The sequence below is a fragment of the Convolutriloba macropyga genome, chromosome 13 (assembly GCF_964194025.1).
Source record: "Convolutriloba macropyga chromosome 13, txConMacr16.3, whole genome shotgun sequence".
Lineage (NCBI taxonomy): Eukaryota > Metazoa > Xenacoelomorpha > Acoela > Convolutidae > Convolutriloba > Convolutriloba macropyga.
Window position 1 is genome coordinate 33897168 of NC_134480.1, and position 24620 is coordinate 33921787.

General features: G+C 34.9%; 2 protein-coding genes across 2 annotated transcripts in view; one reads left to right on the forward strand and one right to left on the reverse strand.

The window, feature by feature from the left end:
- LOC142351437 (uncharacterized) overlaps positions 1-24620 on the forward strand; it is a 376474-nt gene that overhangs the window by 128623 nt on the left and 223231 nt on the right. The window lies entirely within an intron of this gene.
- The window catches only part of LOC142351994 (uncharacterized), a 39154-nt gene continuing 30532 nt past the window's right edge, over positions 15999-24620 (reverse strand). Inside the window, exon 2 of the mRNA XM_075404293.1 lies at positions 15999-20186. Within this exon, the coding sequence (XP_075260408.1) occupies positions 16177-20186 (4010 nt within the window). The 3' untranslated portion in view covers positions 15999-16176. The remainder of the gene's footprint in view (positions 20187-24620) is intronic.

A 24620-nucleotide genomic window follows, 5' to 3' on the forward strand; every position in this document is an offset into this window, starting at 1 on the left:
CCCCACTCAAGTTTGAAAAGTGGTGCTTGCTTTCTTTTCTGTATGGTAAGAAGAACAATTTGCCTCTTCTTATCAGTCTGATGCTTTCTTTGCTTCTGAGTTTTAGAACCGACTTAACTTTTGTGTGAAATAATTCGTGTTGCTTTTGAACTAAACTTGAAACTGAAATTAAGTTCGTTTTGTGCTCTGGTACATGCAGATCTTTTTTTTAAAAGTCAACTTATGTAACACACCTTTAGTGTCTCGTGCTTCCACATCTACATCTCTTAACTGTGGTTTCTAGTTTTTGGTAATATTTAAACCAAGTTTTATCTATCATCATGTGATCAGTACTGCCTGAATCTACTACTTAATCAGTTTTTGAAACTTCAAATGAGCTGTCAGTGCTTTACTAGATGCTAAGCCTTTACGAGGAATTTTTTGTTGATGTTTACATGCACTTGCTAGGTGGCCTTTAGCCTTGCATATACTACATAGAGCGTTTTCTTTTTTGTAACAACTAGCTGCTAAATGTCCAGGTTTGTTACACACAAAACACAATCTAGGGCTTTTGGAACTACTAGGCTTAGAAAAAGTCTTCATAGGATGTAATTTTAATGAAGAGTGTATACCAATTTAATGAGAAGCCTTCTTTGCTGACATGGCAACGTGCTGATCCTCCTCCACATCATCTCTCTGTCTGCGGCTCTCCTCAAAGTTGGTGAGACGCTTCCTGAGTTCCACAAAGTTCTCTGAAGGATTGAAGCTCTCCTGCACCACAAAATGCTCGTATCGTTGTAGAAGGCCGTTCAACATTAAACAGCGTCTCAGAAAGCTCCTCACCAGCATGATGCAAGCGTGTGACCAGTTTTTGCGCTCTGATGAAGTACTGTTGTATGGCTTTGTCCTCTCAAAGTTGTATTCTGGCCAACTGCCTCATTAGATTTATGACTGTGGTTGTCTCGTCGCTTCTGAAGCGTTGCTGGAGAAGTTGCCACGCTTTCTGGCAATCTCCGAGACCCTTGCTGTTCACACAGTCATGGCGGATGAGCATGAGGCTACTGTCATCTAGCGTCATTGCCAGGTAACCCAAATCTGGTTTTTGCGGCTCTCATCTTCTTGTACAGCTGTAGCTCTAGCTTGAGTCTGTGCCTCGTGTTCTCGGGTTTGCGCATCATTGGCATCTTCCCTCAGTGGTGCTGGCCTGTCAGGTAGCTCAACTGTGTCTGTGAGCGTTTCGAAGAGGCCCTTGGTTTGTGCAAAGGCAGAGAAACGAATGCTCCATGTTGGGTAGTCCTCAGCCAACCCGCTAAACGTCATCCACTTCAAACTATTGTTTGATTGTTCCATCATGAAGTTTAAACTTAAACTTTTAATTCACAAATTCTGATTTAGCTTTAATTTTCGAGGGAAATCTCAAATTTTAGATCTTAAAACTCTCGTCAATCTAGAAATGCTAAAACTGCCAACACTGACACTACAATCTCAACCAAAACTCTATTAGCTTGTCACCGGTCTGATGGCTGGGCCCATAGCCTGTTAGCAGAATTACGAACACTGTAGCGCAATAACCCCGATGAGGCTGGACGAGTTTTGGCACGTTAGAGATTGAAGCTGTTTAAGCTCAAAAGATATTTGAGAGAATAGGAATTAATTTTAGGAGATTCAAAAGTGAAGAAAATTGTGAAGATTTTAGCAAAAATCAGTCGTATATATAGTCTAAAAGATAAATATAACATATACAGTGTACATTTGTTAAAAGGTTAATATATTAAAAATCAGGCGATTTTGGGGCGTAAGAGTGGGCGTCATTTCATTATTACATGCAAAAATTTAATTCACTTGAGATGGTTCGCAAAGTTGCATTTCCTGTTCAATATTAGTAGAAAAATATCAATATTTGACAAACATACAGATCTAAACTGATTTACATTCAGTTTCTAAATTGTGAGCTGCAGTTGTCGTTATAAAACTGGTAAGTTTGTTTTCTTTCTGAGTTTATCAACTTAAGTTAAGTTTTTAAGCTCTAAGATATTTTCTAAGTTCTTTTCTGTGCTCCAATACATGAGACTTCAAAAAGAGCAATAAAGACAAGCAAAAATCAAAAACTCAATTAATTGTTGCGAGAAAACGTTGTCGAAGCCGTTTAAATTATAAATTGTTCTATGCAAAATTTTATGATCGATTGCTCATTCCTTTCAACGCTGTTGAAAACTGTCCTTAATGTAATAATGAGACGAGATTACTTAAAAATTGGCCAAACATCTACAATTTTTCAATGAAATTCCGTAGTATGAAAATTAAAAGACTATAAGAAAAAGCCTAAAGCCGCAAAAAAGATCAAAGTTGAAGTCGATGGAAATTGCATCCAATCTGTTTTACTGCAACAACAAACAAATTGACAAAAAAAAAAATTGTTGCAGAATTATTGCAAGTCAGAACAGCCATCAGTTATAACAGAAAGCATTATTTAGGTTCAATATAAAAGAACCACTGAAATCCCTCATTATTTAGAAAATAACATGAGACTACAAAAAGAACAACAAACACAGACATAAATCAGAAACTCTTTGAATCTTTGTGAGAAAATATCGAAGCCGTTAAAACTTCTTCAACAAGATTTTCTTCAACAAACTTACATATGAGTATCTTTTTTCAACGCCAATAACAACTTTCATTATTATAATTTTGTGACAAGTAAACAAAAAGGAGCCTCCAAAATGGGCATAAAAACAAAGATCAATAAATTTTAATTGAAAAACCGTTATAATAAAACCCAAAAGACCTTTATTAGAAGCATATAACCGCAATGGAGTTTAATGTTTAATTCACAGGAAATTGCGTGCAATTTGATGTTATGCTACATAAAAATCAAAAGATTACACATAAAGTTGTTGCAAAGTTCAATAACTTTGTGAAAATTTATAGATGTATTCAGAGCCATAACATCCAGTAGGTATGAACTGCAACCACTATATAGGTTCATTTTTGCACCTTCAAACCTTGAATAGTCATCAATAGCAAAACGAACGCAATAGAGACGTAAAAGTTTGACTCATCGAAACGTTGACGGAATTTTTCATTAGTGAGACCAAGTTAGAAGTCGAGAACGAGGAGATCAGAGGGGTGGAAAATAAAATTTGAGTGAAATATTTAAAATTACCAATAATGAAGCAAAATAGATTCATTTTGTTCAATAGGAAGCCATTGAGACCTCTCTTTATCTAGAAAATGTTCAAACGACTTCCAAAAGAACGGCATATGCATGAAAAGACAAAAAACAAAAACCGTATGTTTTAAGGAAGTGAATTATGAGAAGGGATAAAAATTTTGGACGTATAGGGGTCCCCGAAGCGCGTGGTTTGATGTATTGATCCACGTGGTTAGTAGATCAGGAAGACAGTGTTCAATAACCTAAAGTGTTCAAACGCAAAAAAAGAAGATGGGTGAGAGTCGAACCTGATTTCAAAGGATGACAGTCAAGAGTTGTTATTGATCAACTATTTTTTGTTCCGACCCCTCCTGAGGGGGGAGGACCTATATACTCAAATGGGTTTTTTTGTTCAGTTAATTTTCTCCGATTGATATATTCATCGTAGAGAGTTGAGACTCGTATCATTAGAAAGCTCGTCCAGCGTAGAATATGGAATTAAAAAGATTTTATTTATTTTCGTTTTTTACAGGGAGTTATTGAGGTTTAAACTTCTGAGGAAAGTAGAGTGAATTCGGTTGTTATTATTCACATTTTCCGGAATTTTTGCCTAAATTTTCGTCAATTTTCCTAAAATTTTTGTTAAAATTTTTAAGAGTAGTGTTGTTGTTTTTACGTTTAAAGAGAAAAAAGGTATTGTTGATTATTTTGATTTAAATTTTTTGTCAAAAAATTGCACTAAATATTTCAAAATTCAGCCTTTTTCACAAAAACAGAGCGAAATAAGCTTCTTTAGTTCACTTCGAAAAAATTTGCCTGAAGTTCATCCCCTAACAACACTAATGAAATCTTTGTAGACTCAAAAGGGGGCTATTCCTACTTCAAGTTCTGTCGAGAGTGCTCTATAATTAAAACTTTGCCGTTTTTTGCTAACTTTACTCGTTGATTATCAAAAAGGCAGAAATTGTTTTTGCATTTTTAACAAGCAAAATATCTATAACATTCAAAAAACTAAGTGTTCTTAATGGACGAAATACATTAGCAGGGCTAGTTTTGGACCAATCTTGGACTGTTAGAATCCAAAAAGAATTTGGATTGTAATCAGTCGGTCTTTTCTTTTTAAAAAAATGAACTTTTATATTAATTAAAGACCGGAACATATCAAATCAGAGCTCAGGAATGATAGGTCAAATTCGCGTTCTAAGCAGCTCCAAGCTAATGCATTTAGTTTTTTACTTGGAAGCTTATGGTGGTTTTGACTTTTAAAAATAATTGATTTTTAAATAAATAATCGATTAATGAACTTTTCCTCTTTTTTTTCTTAAGTTGTTCAAGTTGTAGCTTAATGTCAGCAAAGAAAGAATGCTTCTTCTTTGTACTGATTCAAAGTTTAATTTGTTGCGTTTTTAAGCCTGAAGTGATTGATTTCTGGCTTTGATACTACTAGAATTCAGATTTTTTTTTAATTTTTAGATATTCGCCAGTTTTTCACGTTTTCTAGTTTTGTCACATCACATTATTGACGGTTCTCATATCACACTATTGGTGTTTAAAATAAGACACAATTGAACATATTTAAATCCTGAAAGATATAGACCATCATATTAACGGCTTCGGCAATACTTTCTTGAAGAGTTGATAGAAGTTTTTAATTTTGTCTATAACTGTCGTTTTTACTTTTTTGTTTCAGTCGAAAGAAATTTCCTGTATAATGACAGGTTTCGTTGGTTGTTCATAGAAAAATAGACGAGTCGATTTTCTGATATTAGTAGATAGCTGATGGCCTCCGTGACCTTGAAAACAATTGCTTCCCAAAATAAAAAAAAACTTTTACTTCGCAATTTTGTTCCTTTTATTGTCTTTTTGTTACCTAGTCTCGTTAAGTACAGGTCAAATGTGACATTATTGGCGTCAATGGAAAGTGTCAAAAGGGATTGGTGCCACAAAATCTAATACTTTTAAAGAATTCATTGTGACCTTACTGGCTTCGACACCGGTTTTTCGCAAAAATTAAATGAAATTGATTTGTCGTATTCGGCGTTCTTTTTGTTGACATATTCTCAATAATTGCGGGTCTCAAGGGCTTCCTTTGGACGACTAAACGAACCTGTTCTATTATTTCATTTTGTAATAAGTGGCTTTCATGGCTGTGGAAGTAATTTTGTTTTAAAACAAAAATCAAAAGTATTTATTACTTTTGCCCTTTTTTTGTCTTCTTGTTACCTAGTCTCCTTATTTAAAGGCCACATACTACACTATCGGTGTTTAATTAGGGCACAATCGAACATATTTTGAGTCCAAAATATGGCTTTACGGCTTCGACAGCGTTTTCTGGCAAGTTTTAATTGAAACTTTGTTTTGTGTTTTGTTCTCTTTAACCGCATAAAAAATTGAATAATAACAGGTTTGATTGTCTTTCTATGAAAGCAATGGTAATCGTAAACCTATGCGATATTTTAGTTAATTTCTTATGGCTTTCATTACTTTGAGATGAGTTGTTTAAAAAAAATGAGCAAACTTTTTAACTTCACTTGTTTCTTTTTTGTCTAATTGTTACCAAAGCTTATTATGGACTAGTCTCATACCTTTTCTGACGAATTAAAAGTTTTTTTGTATAGCTTCAGTTTTATCTGACGCCATGTTGACTTTGTTCTTAACTTTTGTTTTTTAAAACGGTCAAAGTTTTTTATGTAAATAATGTGTGTTGTTGTTGTTGTTGTTGTTGTTGTTGTTGTTGTTGTTGTTGTTGTTGTTGTTTGATTTTGCTGTTCGTCTTAACTTGCTTTCTTAATATTGTCATATATCATCAATATAGCGCATCCTTTTTTACTCCCCTGAGGTATTTGCTTTGGAGGCTATCGTTTTGTTCATACACCTTTTTTTTAGGTTTTTGTGTCTTTTGGGATTTCGAAAAATAATTTTTAGGTTTTTCTAACTTTTCCTCATAAAGCAGACAATTATGCCAAAATTGTCGATGAGCTGTGTCGGAACCTTATGTGCGATTACACATTATCGTGTCTCCTTGTTGGTTTTGAAGAGTTGATTGCTCGGAGGAAAGATTGAGTGTCATGAGATAATTTTTGGTGTGTGTTTTAGTTGGTGGTTATTGTAAGGCCATAAATTAAGAGCAGAGACCCATGTTTTGCGTGTTTAAGGGGTCTCCGGTAGAGCAGAATTCGCAACAAAACTGAACGACATGGTTATCGGGACATTTTGATGAAGTTCAATCTTCCAAAAAGAAATAAAAGCAAAAAACATAGATTGATGGGAATCGAACCTAAAGCTGCTTCCAAAACAAATTGGTGCAGAGTTCCAGAACTTCTTTAAAGGTTCTTAATACAAATTTATTGCAAATAAGAATAGCCATTAGTTATAACAGAAAGCATTAAATATGTACAATATAAAGGAACCACTGAAATCTTTCATTATTTAGGAAAAAACATAAAACTACAAAAAGAACAACAAACACTTACAAAAATCAGAAACTAACATAATTTTTGTAAGAAAATATCGAAGGCCTTAAAACTTAGAATTTCTTAAACAAACTTACATATGAGTATCTTTTTTAAACGCCAATAAGAACTGTCATTATTATAATATTGTGACAAGTAAACAAAAAGGAGCCTCCAAAATGGGCATAAAAGAAGATCAACAAATTTTCATTGAAATATCGTTGTAATAAATTACAAAAGAGTTTTATTGGAAGCTCAAAACCGCAAGTTTAATTCAAAAGAAACTGCGTGCGATCTGATATTTTTTGCTCGGAGGAACGATTGAGTGTCATGAGATAATTTTGATGTCTTTTATTTGCTGTTTATTGTAAAAAGAGGCAATTCTATGGATTAAAGCCGTAAACTTGGAGAAGAAACGCATTTTTTGTGTATTCTGGGGATCTTCGGAAGAGCTGGTTGGTTGAAAAAATTGAACAACATGGTTATCGGGAGATTTTGATGAAGTTCAATCTTCCAAGAAAAATCAAAAGCAAAAAAACGTATGGTGGTGGGAATCGAACGTGGAGCTGTTTTTAATGTAATAATGTAACAAGAAGACATAGTTCGAAACTAAAAGATTAGCAAATATTCAGAAGTCAAGAAAATTTTGATGAAAACGTATACCATTAAAGCCTGTAAATCAAAAAGTAAAACATAAAGTGGCAATGAACATCAATTTTTTTTTCACTGTACGTTTGTTGTGATGTGTTTTTGCTGATACTATACTACATATTGATTTAACAAAGATAAAATTACTAGAAAAATACTTATTTTTCAACAGCGCCAGCGGCCGGAGTACAAACATGAGTTACTTCTTCAAATGGATCTATGGTGGAACATCGTATTATAAATGTTCGATCGAATACCGCCATAATAACTATTTATCAGTCCTCCCTAAGGTACACTCTTAGCAAAGAGTGTAAAAAAAGTTGAGAAAAGAGTGTAAACACAATGTAATTTTAAAAATTGCAATCTTACATTAGTTTCCCCGATAAATAGGAGTGGAATACGCATTACACCCTAATCCCCGCTTACTTGGGGGTGGATTTAGGGTGGAACCTTGGTCCGGAGAATGAAAGTTTGACAGAGGCGCAGTTATCGCAGAAACAATTTAAACCACTGACTTCAAAAAGGAAACAAAAAAATTCAATTCCTTCAGTGATAAAACCAACTAGTTTTACCCAACAACAACAAATCTGCCATGGAAGCCTAGCTCAAAAACCGATTAAGAGCGATGAATAATCTGTAAGAAATATTTGACATAAATTCTTGTATTAATCATTCGGTTTCAAACGTAAAAGTATTCGGAATGCTTCGTTTCATTAGCCTAATAGGTTTATTTGTCGGAAATTGTCGGTTTTAAACGTTCGAAATTTGCGGTTTCTCTGTAAAAATATTTCAGTTTTAGTTTATTGTTAGTCTAAGTTAAGTTATCGTAATGTTCGTTGAAATTTTCGAATATTTCTTATTTCGTTCACCTTAACTTTTGTTTCCTATGAATTCTTCTGGCTTGAGTTCTTGGACTGACAATTTGCTTCGTCTGAAAATCCTGTTTTTGAAAAAGAGGATGGCAAAAGAGCCATAGCCAAGGAAACAGTGCCAAGTGGCTATTGATACGAATTTAAGCAAAATATATTCCAGCAAACTATCAGACGGTCGCAAGAGGAACTCAGGATGTTCAACTAAAAGACAAATTTCTCAGCAAGCGTGTCTGGAAAAAATGGTCCCTGGGAAAACAGTCCCGGGAAAAACTTCCGAAATTGCAAAATATTTCCAGACAAAACAGTTTCAGACAAAATAGTACAAGGAAAACAGAAAAAACAGTCCCGGACAAATTAGTCCCGATTAAAAACAAATAGTCGCGATAAATAAATTGACAGAAAAAATGCTAAAATTGGTGCAGAGTTCCAGAACTTCTTTTAAGGTTCTTAAAACAAATTTATTGCAAGTAAGAATAGCCATTAGTTATAACAGAAAGCATTAAATATGTTCAATATAAAGGAACCACTGAAATCTTTCATTATTTAGGAAAAAACATAAAACTACAAAAAGAACAACAAACACTTACAAAAATCAGAAACTAAAATAATTTTTGTAAGAAAATATCGAAGGCCTTGAAACTTAGAATTTCTTCAACAAACTTACATATGAGTATCTTTTTTAAACGCCAATAAGAACTGTCATTATCATAATATTGTGACAAGTAAACAAAAAGGAGCCTCCAAAATGGGCATAAAAGAAGATCAACAAATTTTTATTGAAATATCGTTGTAATAAATTACAAAATAGTTTTATTGGGAGCTCAAAACCGCAAGTTTAATTTTCAGGAAACTGCTTGCGATCTGATTTTTTTTGCTCGAAGGAACGATTGAGTGTCATGAGATAATTTTGATTTGTTTTAGTTTGTGGTTATTGTAAAAATGAGGTAATTCTATGGATTAAAGCCGTAAACTCGGAGAAGAAATGCATTTTTTGTGTGTTCAGGGGATCTTCGGAAGAGCTGGTTGGTTGAAAAAATTGAACAACATGGTTATCGGGAGATTTTGATGAAGTTCAATCTTCCAAGAAAAATCAAAAGCAAAAAAACGTAGGGAGGTGGGAATCGAACGTGGAGCTGTTTTTAATGTAACAATGTAACAAGAAGAGGTAGTTCGAACCTAAAAGATCAGCAAATATTCAGAAGTCAAGAAAATTTTATGAAAGCGTTTATCATTAAAGCCTGTAAATCAAAAAGTAAAACATAAAGTGGCAATGAACATCAATTTTTTATTTACTGTACGTTTGTTGCGACGTGTTTCTGCTGATACTATACTACATATTGATTTAACAAAGATAAAATTACTAGAAAAATACTTATTTTTCAACGGCGCCAGCGGCCGGAGTACAAACATGAGTTACTTCTTCAAATGGATCTATAGTGGAACATCGTATTATAAATGTTCGATCGAATACCGCCATAATAACTATTTATCAGTCCACCCTAAGGTACACTCTTAGCAAAGAGTGTAAAAAGAGTTGAGAAAAGAGTGTAAATACAATGTAATTTTTAAAATTGCAATCTTACATTAGTTTCCCCGATAAATAGGAGTGGAATACGCATTACACCCTAATCTCCGCTTACTTGGGGGTGGATTAAGTGTGGAACCTTGGTCCGGAGATTGAAAATTTGACAGAGGCGCAGTTATCGCAGAAACAATTTAAACCACTGACTTCAACTCCTTCAGTGATAAAACCAACTAGTTTTACCCAACAACAACAAATCTGCCATGGAAAGCCTAGCTCAAAAAACCGAGCAAGAGCGATGAATAATCTGTAAGAAATATTTGACATAAATTCTTGTATTAATCATTCGGTTTCAAACGTAAAAGTATTCAGAATGCTTCGTTTCATAAGCCTAATAGGTTTTATGTGTCGGAAATTGTCGGTTTTAAACGTTCAAAATTTGCGGTTTCTCTGTAAAAATATTTCAGTTTTAGTTTATTGTTAGTCAAAGTTAAGCTATCGTAATGTTCTTGAAGTTTTCGAATATTTCTTATCTCGTTCACCTTAACTTTTGTTTCCTATGAATTCTTCTGGCTTGAGTTCTTGGACTGACAATTTGCTACGTCTGAAAATCCTGTTTTTGAAAAAGAGGATGGCAAAAGAGCCATAGCCAAGGAAACGGTGCCAAGTGGCTATTGATACGAATTTAAGCAAAATATATTCCAGCAAACTATCAGACGGTCGCAAGAGGAACTCAGGATGTTCAACTAAAAGACAAATTTCTCAGCAAGCGTGTCTGGAAAAAATGGTCCCAGGGAAAACAGTCCCGGCAAAAACTTCCCAAATTGCAAAATGTTTCCAGACAAAACAGTTTCAGACAAAATAGTACAAGGAAAACAGAATAAACAGTCCCGGACAAATTAGTCCCGATTAAAAACAAATAGTCGCGATAAACAAATTGACAGAAAAAATGCTAAAATTGGTGCAGAGTTCCAGAACTTCTTTAAAGGTTCTTAAAACAAATTTATTGCAAGTAAGAATAGCCATCAGTAATAACAGAAAGCATTATATAGGTTCAATATAAAGGAACCACTGAAATCTTTCATTATTTAGGAAAAAACATAAAACTACAAAAAGAACAACAAACACAGACAAAAATCAGAAACTCATATATTTTTTGTAAGAAAATATCGAAGGCCTTAAAACTTAGAATTTCTTCAACAAACTTACATATGAGTATCTTTTTTAAACGCCAATAAGAACTGTCATTATTATAATATTGTGACAAGTAAACGAAAAGGAGCCTCCAAAATGGGCATAAAAAAGATCAACAAATTTTTATTGAAATATCGTTGTAATAAAACACAAAAGAGTTTTATTAGAAGCTCAAAACCGCAAGTTAAATTTACAGGAAACTGCCTGCGATCTGATATTTTTTGCTCGGAGGAACGATTGAGTGTCATGAGATAATTTTGATGTGTTTTAGTTGGTGGTTATTGTAAAAAAGAGGCAATTCTATGGATTAAAGCCGTAAACTTGGAGAAGAAACGCATTTTTTGTGTATTCTGGGGATCTTCGGAAGAGCTGGTTGGTTGAAAAAATTGAACAACATGGTTATCGGGAGATTTTGATGAAGTTCAATCTTCCAAAAAAATCAAAAGCAAAAAAACGCATGGTGGTGGGAATCGAACGTGGAGCTGTTTTTAATGTAACAATGTAACAAGAAGACATGGTTCAAACCTAAAAGATCAGCAAATATTCAGAAGTCAAGAAAATTTTATGAAAGCGTATACCATTAAAGCCTGTAAATCAAAAAGTAAAACATAAAGTGGCAATGAACATCAATTTTTTATTCACTGTACGTTTGTTGCGATGTGTTTTTGCTGATACTATACTACATATTGATTTAACAAAGATAAAATTACTAGAAATATACTTATTTTTCAACGGCGCCAGCGGCCGGAGTACAAACATGAGTTACTTCTTCAAATGGATCTATGGTGGAACATCATATTATAAATGTTCGATCGAATACCGCCATAATAACTATTTATCAGTCCACCCTAAGGTACACTCTTAGCAAAGATTGTAAAAAGAGTTGAGAAAAGAGTGTAAATACAATGTAATTTTTAAAATTGCAATCTTACATTAGTTTCCCCGATAAATAGGAGTGGAATACGCATTACACCCTAATCCCCGCTTACTTGGGGGTGGATTTAGGGTGGAACCTTGGTCCGGAGAATGAAAATTTGACAGAGGCGCAGTTATCGAAGAAACAATTTAAACCACTGACTTCAAAAAGGAAACACAAAAATTCAACTCCTTCAGTGATAAAACCAACTAGTTTTACCGAACAAAATCAAATCTGTCATGGGAAGCCAGCCTAGTCCAGAAGACGGAGAAAGAACGATGAAAAATCTATAAGAAGTATTTGACATAAATCTTTGTGTTAAATGTTCGGTTTCAAACGTAAATAGTCTTCGGAATGCGTCGTTTCATTAGCATAGTCGGTTTTATGCCTCGGAAATTGTTCCTGTGTTCGGTTTTAAACGTTCAAACTTGTCAGTTTTTCTGTATGAAAATTTCAAATTTGGTTTATTGTTCCGATCCTCTTGAGGGGGGAGGAACTATATGCTCAAATGGTTTTTTTTGTTCCGTGAATTTTCGCCGCTCGATATATTCATCGTAGAGAGTTGAGACTGGTATTATTAGAAAGCTCGTCCAGCGTAGAATATGGAATTAAAAAGATTTTTTTAACTTTCGTTTTGTACAGGGAGTTATCGAGGTTTGAACTTCTGAGAAAAGAAGAGTGAATTTACGTTGTTTTTATTCACATTTTCCGGAATTTTTGCCTAAATTTTCGTCAATTTTGCTAAAATTTGTTATAATTTTTAAGAATAGTGTCGTTGATTTTCTTTTTGAAGACGAACAAGCATTGTTGATTGTTTTGATTTAATTTTTTAGGTCAAAAAATCTGGATAAACGTTTCAAAATTTAGCCTTTTTCATCAAAAACAGCACGAAATAAGCTACTTTAGTCCACTTTGATTAAATTTGCCGACAGTACACCCCCAAACAACTCTCATACAATCTTTGTAGACTCAGTTGGGGGCTATTTCTACTTCAGAGTCCGCTGAGAGTGCACTGTAGTTAAAACTTTGCCGTTTTTTGCTAACTTTACTCGTTGATTATCAAAAATGCAGAATTTATTTTGAGTTTTCAACTAACAAATTATCTATATCTACAACATTCGAAAAATCAATTGTTCCTAACGGACAAAAAGTATTAGTAGGGTTAGTTTTGGGCCATTCTTGGACTGCTACAATCCAAAAAAATCGGTTTGTAAGCAGTCGGTCTTTTTTTTTTTAAAAAGAAAAAGACTTTTGTTTTAATAATAAAGAACAGAACATACTTTTTTCTTAATTTGTTCAACTTCCAGCTTATTGTCAGCAAAGAAAGACTGCTTCTTCTTTATACTGATTTAACATTTATTCTCGCTTGCAGTTTAAGCCTGAAGTTATTGTTTTCTCGCTTTAATACTACAAGATTTCAGATTTTTGTTTGTTTTGATATTTGCCAGTTTTTCACGTTTTCTGATTTTGTCACATTATCACATTATTGACAGCTCTCATGTCACTTTATTAGCATTCAGAATAAGGCACAATTGAACATATTAAAGTCCTGAAAGATATACATCATCGTTTTAACGGCCTCGACGCCTCTTTCTTGAAGAAATCAATTGAATTTTTTAAATTTTGTCTCTAACTGTCATTTATACTTTGTCGTTTCGGTCGTATGAAATTTCCTGTATAGTGATAGCTTTCATTGGCTTTTCATGGAAGAATAGAAGAACCGATATTCTGATGTTAGTAGATAGCTGATGGCTTTCATGACTTTGAAAACAATCGTTTTCCAAAATTTAAAAAAAAACTTTTTAACTTCGCAATTTTGTTCTTTTTATGTTTCTTTTTGTTACCTAATCTCGTAAGTTAATTACAGGTCAAATATGACATTATGGATGTCAAGGGAACGAAAGGGATTGGTGGTGTCCCAAAATCTTTTATTTGAAGAATTCGTTATGACCTTACTGGCTTCGACACCGGGTTTTCACAAAAAAAGTAAATTATTTTGATTTTTGTCATGTTTGACGTTCGTTTTGAGGATGCAAGAATTGTTCTGGATAATTACAGATCTCGAGGGTTTCCTTTTCATAAATTAACGACCCTATTTAAATAGCTCTTTTTGTAGTTAATGCCTTTCATGACATTGAATGTAATTTTGTTTCTAAAAAAAATTAAATTTATTACATACTTTAGCACTTCGCTTTTTTGTCTACTTGTTACCCAGTCTTACTAATGAATGGACACGTCGTACTATATTATAGCTGTTTGAATAAGGCGCAATCAAAAATATTTTGAGTGCCAAAATTTGGCTTGACGGTTTTGACAGCGTTTTCTGGCAAGTTTCAATTGAAATTTTGTTTGTTCTTTTTTGTTCTTTTTAGCCGCTTTAAAAAATGAATATGGACAGGTCCTAATGCCTTTCTATAGAAGCGGTGGTAATCGTAAATTTGTGGCAATATTAATTGATTCCTAATGGTATTTATTAGTTTGAAGTTAACTGTTTCAAAAAAATTTGTTAATTTTTTTTTACTTTACTGTTTTTGTTCCTTTTTGTATAATTGTTACCAAACTTTTTTATGAACTGGTTGCATATGTTTTCTGGTGATTTATAAGTTATTTTTGTTTAGTTTTAGGTTTATCTGACGGTATGTTGTCTTTGTTATAAAATTTAGTTTTTAAGATGGACATAAATTTTTTGATGTAATTAATGTTTGTTGTTGTTTGATTTTGATGTTCGTCTTGACTCGCTTTTTTAATATTGACATATTACACTAATCTAATGCATCAATTTTTACTCCACTGAGTTGTTTGCTTTGGAGGCTATCTTATCGTTCATACAGAATTTTTTGAAAAATACTTGGGCTTTTTTGGGATTCGCAAAAAATAATTTTTGGGTTTTTCTATCTGTTCCTCATTTGGTAGACAATTATGCCAAAATTGTGGATGGGCGGGGTCGGAACTTTATGTGCCATCGCATATTACCGAGCCGCCTTGTAATTATTCAAAGTTTAGCTACCGTTAAGTTCATAATATTTTTCAAATTTTTTATAATGTCGTTGACCTTAAGTTGTTTTCTTATGAATTCTTGTGGCTTGAAACCGACGGGACCGATAATTTGCTACGTCTGAAAATCGTGTCATTGAAAAACAGGGTGGCAAAAGAGCCATAGCCAAGGAGGCAGTGTCATGTGACTATTGAGACGAATTTACATAAACTATATTCCAGCAAACTATCAAACGATCGCAAGAAGAACTACGGAACTCAAGATGTTGAACTAAACGACAAACTTCTCAGGAAGCGTGTCCGGGCAAAACAGTTCCAGACAAAACAGCCACAAATTGCAAAATTTTTCCAGACAAAACAGTCCCAGACAAAACAGCCACAAATTGCAAAATTTTTCCAGACAAAACAGTCCCAGACAAAAAAGTCCAGTAAAAGCAGACAAAATAGTCCCAGACAAAATAGTCCCGAATAACAATCGAAACAATTGTAAATATAATGTACAAACAATTAACAAACATAATATGAGTTAAGCTTCTGAATTCCTAGTTTTTAATTGAAATGAATTAGGATTAAACCAAAAACTTGATTCTAAATACATTATTAGGCAAAAATTGTGTTGTGATCAACAAACGACTAGGTTGTCAGCACACATAGATGTGATGTAAAAATACCAGTGAAAGATGGTCCATGTGGATTATTCCTGTTGAGTGGCAACAAAATCTGTTATCGACATCATGTTTTCAAGGTGAACGCAAAGTAAGCCGAAGTAAAAGTAAGCCGAAAGTTATGCAATCTATTGGCTTGCTTGACCGCCACCTGTTTTCAAGTTCACGTTTTCATCATTTAGGAGCTAACTTGTTCCCTCCGAAACATTTTAACTTGCCTATATTTGAACTTAGTGGTTCATGACCCAGAAAATCACGTAACAAAAAAGACGAGTGAAACATAATTTGAAAGGTAATAGGAAAACAAGGATTTGGAAACCATAGAGACGAAGAGAGACATTTCGGCGACCCCATCGTACAACGTACCCCTGAAGGCGTCGTCATCATTGTCACGATTAACAGAGTACGCTCTTACGCGATCTACAAACTAAAATTGAAAATTTCATTGTCGCATTCTTTTTTGCACACATAAGTTTTTTGCGGTTTTTCCTTCATAGTGTAGCTCTAATTTGGTCTCACCACCCCCGTCCCCCCCCCCCTAAGCTCGGATTTCGACAGTTTTTCCGACCGAAAGATGTTCCAATTATAATCATTATCTCCAAAAATGGAGTCGGAATAGAGTAAATTGAAACCTAATGACTCAAAAATAAAGTTGATTGCAACAAGATAAAAGTTTTGCGAATTTGTCGTACTTATTTAAAAAATAGTTAGCTGAAAGCGAGTATCTAGCATTAGAGTTTTTGTGTTTCTTTGAGCATAGTGGTAGGGCAAGCAGGTAGTTTTTCACACCAAAGATTCGTCAAGTTTTGCTAAATTTCCTGGTTCCGATTTCTGATTGCTTAATTCTTTCGGTGGCAGTTTTGACAGTCGAGGTGGGCTTGATTTTGCCGGTTCACTCGGAGATCCGAGATCAATTTTGACGTCATTTCCGAAGTCCGGACGTTCTTGATTGTCGACTATGACCATTGCGAGCTCGTTTTTGTCTCGGTTCGGCTCACCGTGATAACTTCGGCTGCCTTTGAAACTCGGCTCCAAATGGCGTTCGCCGCTAGCACCCAAGTTGTCGGCTCTCCTAATGACGTCATTGTTTCCGGGATCCGGATCTTCGTCTTCCTGGTCGTTCGGATTCTCCGGATCGTCGCCGCGTTTCGATAAGACGTACGGCGGGTTCTCAAATTGCGATTCGTCGAGCACTTCGAACTTCTCAGCGTCTTCGGCGTCGTGTTCTCTGTGGTAAAAATAGTTAAAGTTCGAGACTATAACTGGAACCGGGAGCGCGATTGTGAGTACCCCAGCGATCGCACATAGAGACCCAACTATTTTACCCGGGAAGGACTTTGGTAGAATATCGCCGTAGCCAACTGTTGTCATGGTAACGACGGCCCACCAAAATGCGTCCGGAATAGACTTGAAATCAGTATTCTCATTTTCAGGGTCGCCATTATCTTCAGCAAAAAATACGGCACTTGAGAATAGAATCACGCCGATTCCCAGAAAGAATATTAGTAAACCCAACTCACGCAAACTTGCCTTCAGTGTTTTGCCCAAAATTTGCAACCCCTTTGAGTGGCGGGATAATTTAAATATGCGAAATACACGAACCAATCGGATAACGCGTAAAATAGCCAATGACATTGCTTTAGATTCGCCATCTGTGGTATTTTCACGCTGAAAAACTACAGTTCCAATTTGTATAAAATAGGGTAAAATTGCTAACAAGTCGAACGCGTTCATTAAATTTTTGGCGAAGTTAAACTTACTAGGGCTAGAAATAAAACGGCAAGAAAGTTCGAGCGAGAACCAAATTACACAAAGTGTTTCAATGACGAAAAAGGGATTATCTAATGACGTGTCCTTTTCGAATCGTTGAAACTGAGGTAGTGTTTCTGTACAAAATGTAACAATTGATAAAACGATTATAGTCACTGATAAAATCGCGACGATGCGCGCCGCTCGCGAGCTTTCCGGAAATTCGAAAAGTAGCCACATAAGCCGAAGGGTCGGGTGTTTTGGTAGCGGCCTTTCGGGTTCTTTGACATAACCCTCATCTTCGATAAATTTCTGAATAACTTTAGTTTCGATTTCATAAAATCGGAGTTCTTCAATAAATATTTCTACTGGGATGTTATTGGGTCGCCGTAATCGCCCATTGCTTTGATAATAGTAAAGAATGTTTTCAAACGCGGCTCGATTCCGGTCAAAGAAGTATTCGTTTCTGCAGTGGTCGAAATATCGCAGACGCTTGACAGGATCTCCGAGTAGAGTTGACGGGAACCTTTCCAAAGTTCTGACTTTGGTCTCGAACTTCAAACCGCTCACGTTTATTACTGCACGTTGATGTTTGTCTCTAGTTACTAATGATAAAGTTCCCGGTGACTGGACCGGACTTTTTGGCAACTTTGAGGATTCTTTTCTGGTATTTGAGCTGTTTTTCGAAGAATCGGATATGTTCAAATTTTCTAAAGCGACATTATTTCTTGATTTGGAAGGCTCAGACATCAAATTCTCATCAAATGAGGGTTCTCTAACAACTAAAGGAGCCGAAAGGTGTCTTGGTCCGGGGTTCAAGAAGCTCTCGCCGAAGAATTGTCGCTGGTTTGAATGATGTTCGGATGACCTTGGATGGTGTTCCGCAAGGTTATCCGAGAATTGGGTCGGGCGTCGGGTGCAATTGCAATAGATGTCGGCGTTGGGCGCTATGTTTGCAGGGTGGATTTCGTCGAAAGGAAGCCCAAAGGGGCTGGGGGTGTTTGAATGGAGCGACGCGGGAAATATCTTTGAAACTTTTTCCTCCTTTCCCTGTTTTGTGCAAGACCCTACACCATCCGCGTGTGAACAAGCATCCCCTGAGACTTCCTGCTGTTGACTGCAAAATTGATTTGTTTGTTTGTTACCTGAAGTTCCTGCGATGTCTGGAGACTTTTTCTTGCTTTCAATTTTTGAATCACTACTGCTTTTCTGGGTCAAAGAGGTAAAATCAACTGAAGGTTGAGCATCAGTTACGTTTTTCGAATAACTTATGGAAGGTAAACTGGCAAATTTGCTCACATTTAAGCTCTGTTTGCATTCCGGATTATTATTAATAAATTTCGGTAATAAATCAAAATCCTTCTGGTTTTGCTGTAATGATCTGTTGAAACTTTGAGATAAGTTTGATAATTCTGGCTTTGTTCTGATAAATTCAAAATTAGCTGAAGAGCGATAATTGTTAGCACCTGGGTGGGGTAATTTCGGGTCAAACCCGAAGATTCCAGAATCGATTGGGCAGGATAAGTTTGGGTTATTTCGGAGCTGGATCGATTGCCCAAACAGGGAACTGTTGGCTAATTCCGGGACAGCGCGCTGGCACCTCTGATTTGAGGAGTTGTGGATTTTTGGTTCCCTGTCTCCTATCTTTCGATCGTTGAAGTCTGGCTCGGCAGGTTTTGATAAGTTCTCTGACGTCACAAGTTTGTTTCCTTGGTTGGCATTGTTACCTTGTGTATTGGTTTGCCACTGTTGTATAGTTTCCCCTTTACTTGTGCAGTTGTGTTGTAATTTAATCTCTTTTACCATTTGCGGCGTGGGAGATTTACTATGTTTGAAATCAAATCCGCTAACTTTACTTTCAGTTTGAGAATTTTGCTCATGGTTTGAATTTGGACAAGATCTTTCAAGTGCTCTGCAAATTCCATACAAAGAGTTGTTATTCAAAGCGCCACTAACAGTTGGCCTCCAAACGCTACTAGTTCCAATTTCCCCACTATTATTCACGATTTCCTGATTATTCAAAGGAACAGAGTTGCTTACGTCACCACTTTTCAAGCAACCTTCTGAACAAACTTCCAGCTTTTCATTACCTTCATATAAAGTACGCTTTGTCGAACCGGCTGAACAAATTTTGCAGCGCTCTGATTGGCTGGAATTGGGTGTGACGTTGGGGTAGCAAGCATGCTGGTTGGCAGAAGCATATTTATGAGTAGGAGTGACCCGCATATTATGCTTGGCATATTCCTGGCTTACTTTTCCCGCACTGGGATAATTGATCCCCTGGTCTACGTGTCGTCGACTGCTGTTCAAATCCACTAAATTCCGCTCCTCAGTCTCAAAAGGTTCGCGGTCGTGAAAACAACGCAAGCTTTCTTCCCAATTTCCCCCAACTGTTCTGGCGAGCGGTGGCTGCTTATCTAGTGCATAGCCATATTGTTTACTAAATTCTGGAATACAATTGCCGGTTAGAGTTCCAAAATTAGAATAACTAATACTGTTTCTATTAGATCCGGAACAACATTTAAGGCAATGGTGCGTACAAGAGTCCAATGCAGGTCTGTTATTACTTCTACTACTTAGACATATTTCACTTTGTAACTTTTCCGTGTCAGGACCAATTTGGCTCGTGTAGTAATGTTTATTTGTAACAGGCCCAGCTTCTACGGGGTAATTTCCAGCAGATTTACGATCTTTGTGAATGTTTGAAAGTTGATTGTGTAAACTGCAACCTCCACTTTCAACCAGGCCCTTCGCATGTTTTACGTCTTGAAAAACAGACCTGCTTTTGCTTCTCCCATCAATCCCGCTTTTCCCATTTTCTTCAACCTCGTTTTCAAAACATACCATTAATTGATCGTACTGTTTGTGATCAGATTGAGGATAGTTTTCCCTGCAAATTTTCCCAGCTGGTTTTCCAGCTGCTGTTCGATCTTCTTGGGCGATTGTGGGAAGTATATGAGGTCCGGTGGAGAGAGATCGCTGTTTTTTGATTGGTTCCCGAGGTGGCACAAAGAACGAACGCCTTCGGTTGTTTCGATCGGTCGCTAAAACCAACATCAAATATTAAAGTTTTTATTTTAATTTTTATAAAAAGCAGCAAAGTTTGGGCTCAAGTTTTTATATTTAAAACTCTGCTATCGGTTGACAAAAATTAATACGGGAAACTGGTTTTTACTCGCTCAGAGTATCGTGATAAGATAATTCCTATTCACATGGTCAGAGATGGTGGGGGGGGGGGGGGGCTATCTATTGCTGTGTGTTCAAGAAGTGATCAAGAACATTGTAACAATTTTTCAATTAAGTTTTTGTGATAAATTTGTGCTAACTTTTATGATGTCCGGCAGTTTGTGAGTAAATTGTTGCAAATATCTCCATAATTTATGCTAAGCAAGCTTTAAAAACATTTTCAATAAAATCGATAACCGTTCATTTATATTTTTAAAGTTCGATAAGACAAAATTGTTTTGTTTCTATTTTTAAAAGTTTGAAATTTCCTGTTGCGTTTAGAAATAATAGGAGAAACAACTGAATTGGTGTCACATGTTTTTCAAAATAATTTTTTCCTTTTTTGTCACTTGGAATTTTTTCCTTATGGATATGCAGTTTTTCCATGGCCATTGGGGGTCATCTTAACTTCTGTAAATGGATGAATTTGGCAGTTATTAAGATAATACGTGACAGTTTTCACACCACATAGATTAAAATTCTGCGTATTTTGCTAATTTATAATTGCGAAAAGTATGCGTTAGGCCAAATCGGCGCTCAAATAAGTAAATATTGGACAAAATGTGTGCCGGATTATAAACCAAACAGATCATTGAGATAAGTGTCAAATATTGAATTGAAATCAAAACGAAAGGAAAAGCAGAAACGCTGTTGCTGTCGATGGAAAAAAGCAAAAACGTCGCCACAACTGCACCAAATTTATTCCAATTTAAATTCAATTTATTGTTTTCTGGAAAAATTTGAAAAGCAGTATGAGCCGTAATCTGCGGAAATGATCCAGGCATAATTTTTTGCTGGTCTTTTTTACTAGCTTCAAATTTTGACAGTCTAAGACGCGGTGTTGAACATTAATGCTTGCGAAACAATTTGATCATGGTGACTTAACTCGTTTGCAAACGAACTCAATTTCGGGATGATATTATAGTGAACAGATGTTTTTGAACCAAGCTTATGGTAAAAAAGAATGCTCGGTCAGGTGCGTTCGTATGTAATGTCCCGACTCCCTCTCGTCTTCAAAAATTTGATCAATGAGCGCAGAAATTAAACTTCCGAAGCAAGGTAAAGATTATTTCACAGTTTGCAAATCTTATTTGGCTCCTAAAACGCCGGTGACCGAATTTTGTGTCACAGTTGCATCAATACCAACTTAAGAAACCTCGAAACAAAATAGTCAACAAGCAGAGCAGATAATTTTTTATCACATGCTCATTGTCCTTTTTTCAAAAAAAATTGAGCGAGGCTATGAATTTTCTTTTGAAAAGGTTATTAAACGAAAATTGAAACACTTGACAATCAAATAAAAAATTGCACCCAGTTGTCTTTGTTAACGTGAATTTCCCGATTTTCATTAGAAACACTAAAACAAAAATGGTTGAGAAACAACTGTGAGATGTAAAACTGTAGAGAATAAATCAGAAAATTTGAACGTGAAACTAAAATTTCTGGATTATTGTTCCAACATTGTTCAAAATGGGGATACAAATGTGGGGCTGGCTCTTTTTCTTCTTCAGTCACTTTTTGCTCACGCATCATAGCGGAAAAAAGAAATATCAAATCTAGCACCTAGAGTCTACTTTTGATTTTTATAAAATTACCAAATTTAACTCAGATTGATAAAAAGGGAACTGTTTAAAAACTGGAAGAAAAACAGGAACAGAAGAGAGGAATTATACTTGGGGTTGAGAGCAGGACTGGAGGTGGGGGGGGGGGGGGGGTTGGGTGCTGTGAATTAAATTATGTTAAAATAGTCTTTTCATAGAAATGTTAGTAATGTGTATTAATAAAACTCCAAAAGATTACCCGAAAATGCTTAAATAACACGGACTGAAAAAGGGGAACTTGTTTAGAAACCTATTCGAAAAAAAATCTGAAGAAATTATTTTTCTTTCAATTATTCTTTCTCTTCCTTTCAGGACATGTTTTAATTTTTTATGTTTTTGTAGTTCAACTGATTGCCGATATATCCAATACAGGAAAGTTTTATAAAACATGGAAACCGAAAGTATTCATACAGAAGATACATTTTTACAAGAAAAGAAAAAAATATTTAATTTCTCCCTAATTCTCTCTGATCTTAATTTAATATTTAAAACAATCTAGGACCTTGTAGTTAGTTTCTCAGGTTATGTTTGCCAGAAATTGTAACCAATTGAACAACTCTGATCTTGACCAACAAGAAAATCGAAAAAAAATTTTCATCAGAACGCAGTGAAGGTTCGCATGACTTTTCTGGTTCGTCTGGCTACCTGAAAAACAATTTTTTTTGCAAGTTAGGGATTCTATAAAAAGGACTTTCTAATGATGACCAGATATGTTCATTGAATTTTTTTTTGAATAACAAGAGGAAAGGTGATGAGTTTTTTTTCTGAAAAATGCGATCAATTTCGTAACTCTTGGTGGGCATTTTTGCTAAAACCTGAAACCAGCATCCCCAAGTTCATTTGGAAACTCACATGATTGACCGACCAATGAATACTTGAGACAACATCAACCGAAATAGCACAAACAACAACAAGCGGAAAAAGCTGTCCTTTTTCAGTTCTAATTTCTGTTGATTGCTCCTGATTTTTCCAGTGATCTTCAAAAAAGCTCTATTGGCCTCCAGATAATTAGCAATTTAGTGGAAAAAACGGTTCGGTCAGCAGAAAATTTTCAGCAGTAAAAACAGAAAAGAATCGTCCTTGTCAGAATGTTAAAAAATTTAATTGTTCCATTAAAAAATAAATCTAAAGTCACCTATATTTTTTTGCTTAAAAATAGGAATCAAGTTTTTTTTGCAGAAGTACAAAAACCAAATTATTATAGGTTTGATATGATTCTGACACGATGAAATAGTTCTTTAATTAGCATTAAAAATTGTAACAGCAAAACTTGCAACATTTAAGGATAGAACAAAATAGATTTTTCTATTTCACGTTTCTTGTATTCAAAGGTTTAAATTGATTCTAATACAAACTTGATTCTATTCAAGCTTTCCAAACTGATTGGTATTTTAATTTTACTGAAAGTATGAAAACAGCCGAAGTAGACGCCAAGAAACAATTTGATGTTTTTTCAGTTTAAAAAATTTAATTCATACAATATAGTCAAAACATATTCATCTAATTAAATAAAAGTTTTAGTTTCAATTAGAGTGGGCTAAATTGATCACAAGATTGATTTTTGTACCATAGAAGGATAGGAACAGCCGTTTAAGAGCTGAAGGAAGAAGATTGCTGTCTCCGTCATTTCCGTTCTGTTATTCTTAATTGATTGTTTGATTTTCTTCTATTTCTTACTTCTTGATTTAAACCTTTTGTTTCAAATCTCCAATTGTTTCAAAACCGATCAATAACCAAACAAACTATAGAGTGTTCACTATTTAGTTAATTGATATACAAAAAGGTGTGTATTTCAATAAGAAATTTGGGAAAATTTTTGTTTCAACATCATACTGTTTTTTGATTTGTCATGTCAAACAGAAAAAAATTTACTTCATTTAAAAAAAAACTAAATTGTTCTAAGTTCGAATAATCATTAAGATGTCCAGTAATTTATTTGTTTGCTATTTTTTGAGCAAACTGATCTTTGCAATTTGTTTGCAAATTACTGTCTGGTTTTTACTGCCTGAAGACTGATTTATTTTGAGCTTCTCAAAATTGATAGGAGAAGAGAAAAGAAGGTAGGTTTTTCTTTCATTGACTTTCTTTTTTAAGAAATTAATTTAGACCAAAGATACTACACCACAAGTTTGTGAACATTTCTTGAACAGATGGGATTTAATTGATAGGGAATGTTTGACAAAAATGAATTGACAGAGAACATAGCTTTAAATTTCAAGAAGAAAGTTGAGTTCACAAGAAAAATAAATTGTGAACAGATGTTGTTTAAAAAAATTTAAAACAATCTTGACTTGACTACAAGCTGAAATGCAACTACATTTACTAAGGAGGCTTGGTACTGTCCGTGTGCGCAAAAAATTTTGAACCCACTAACCAATATACAATGATATAATTGCTTTACAAATCAGGAAGTGTTAAAATTTGCATACTGTTCAGAAATAACTGGTGTATTAGTACAAAAATCGCAACAAGCTCAAATCACTACTAAAAGAACAAGAAACGGCATTTCAGAAAAAAATGAGCCTTGACACTAATTGGAACAGAAGACAGGACACAGTAAAATTAAAACAACTAAAATTATTAAGTGCGCGCAAAATTCATTATCTATTAATAATAAAGAAATCACTTAGTAACAAGGTAAAAAAAAGTCAA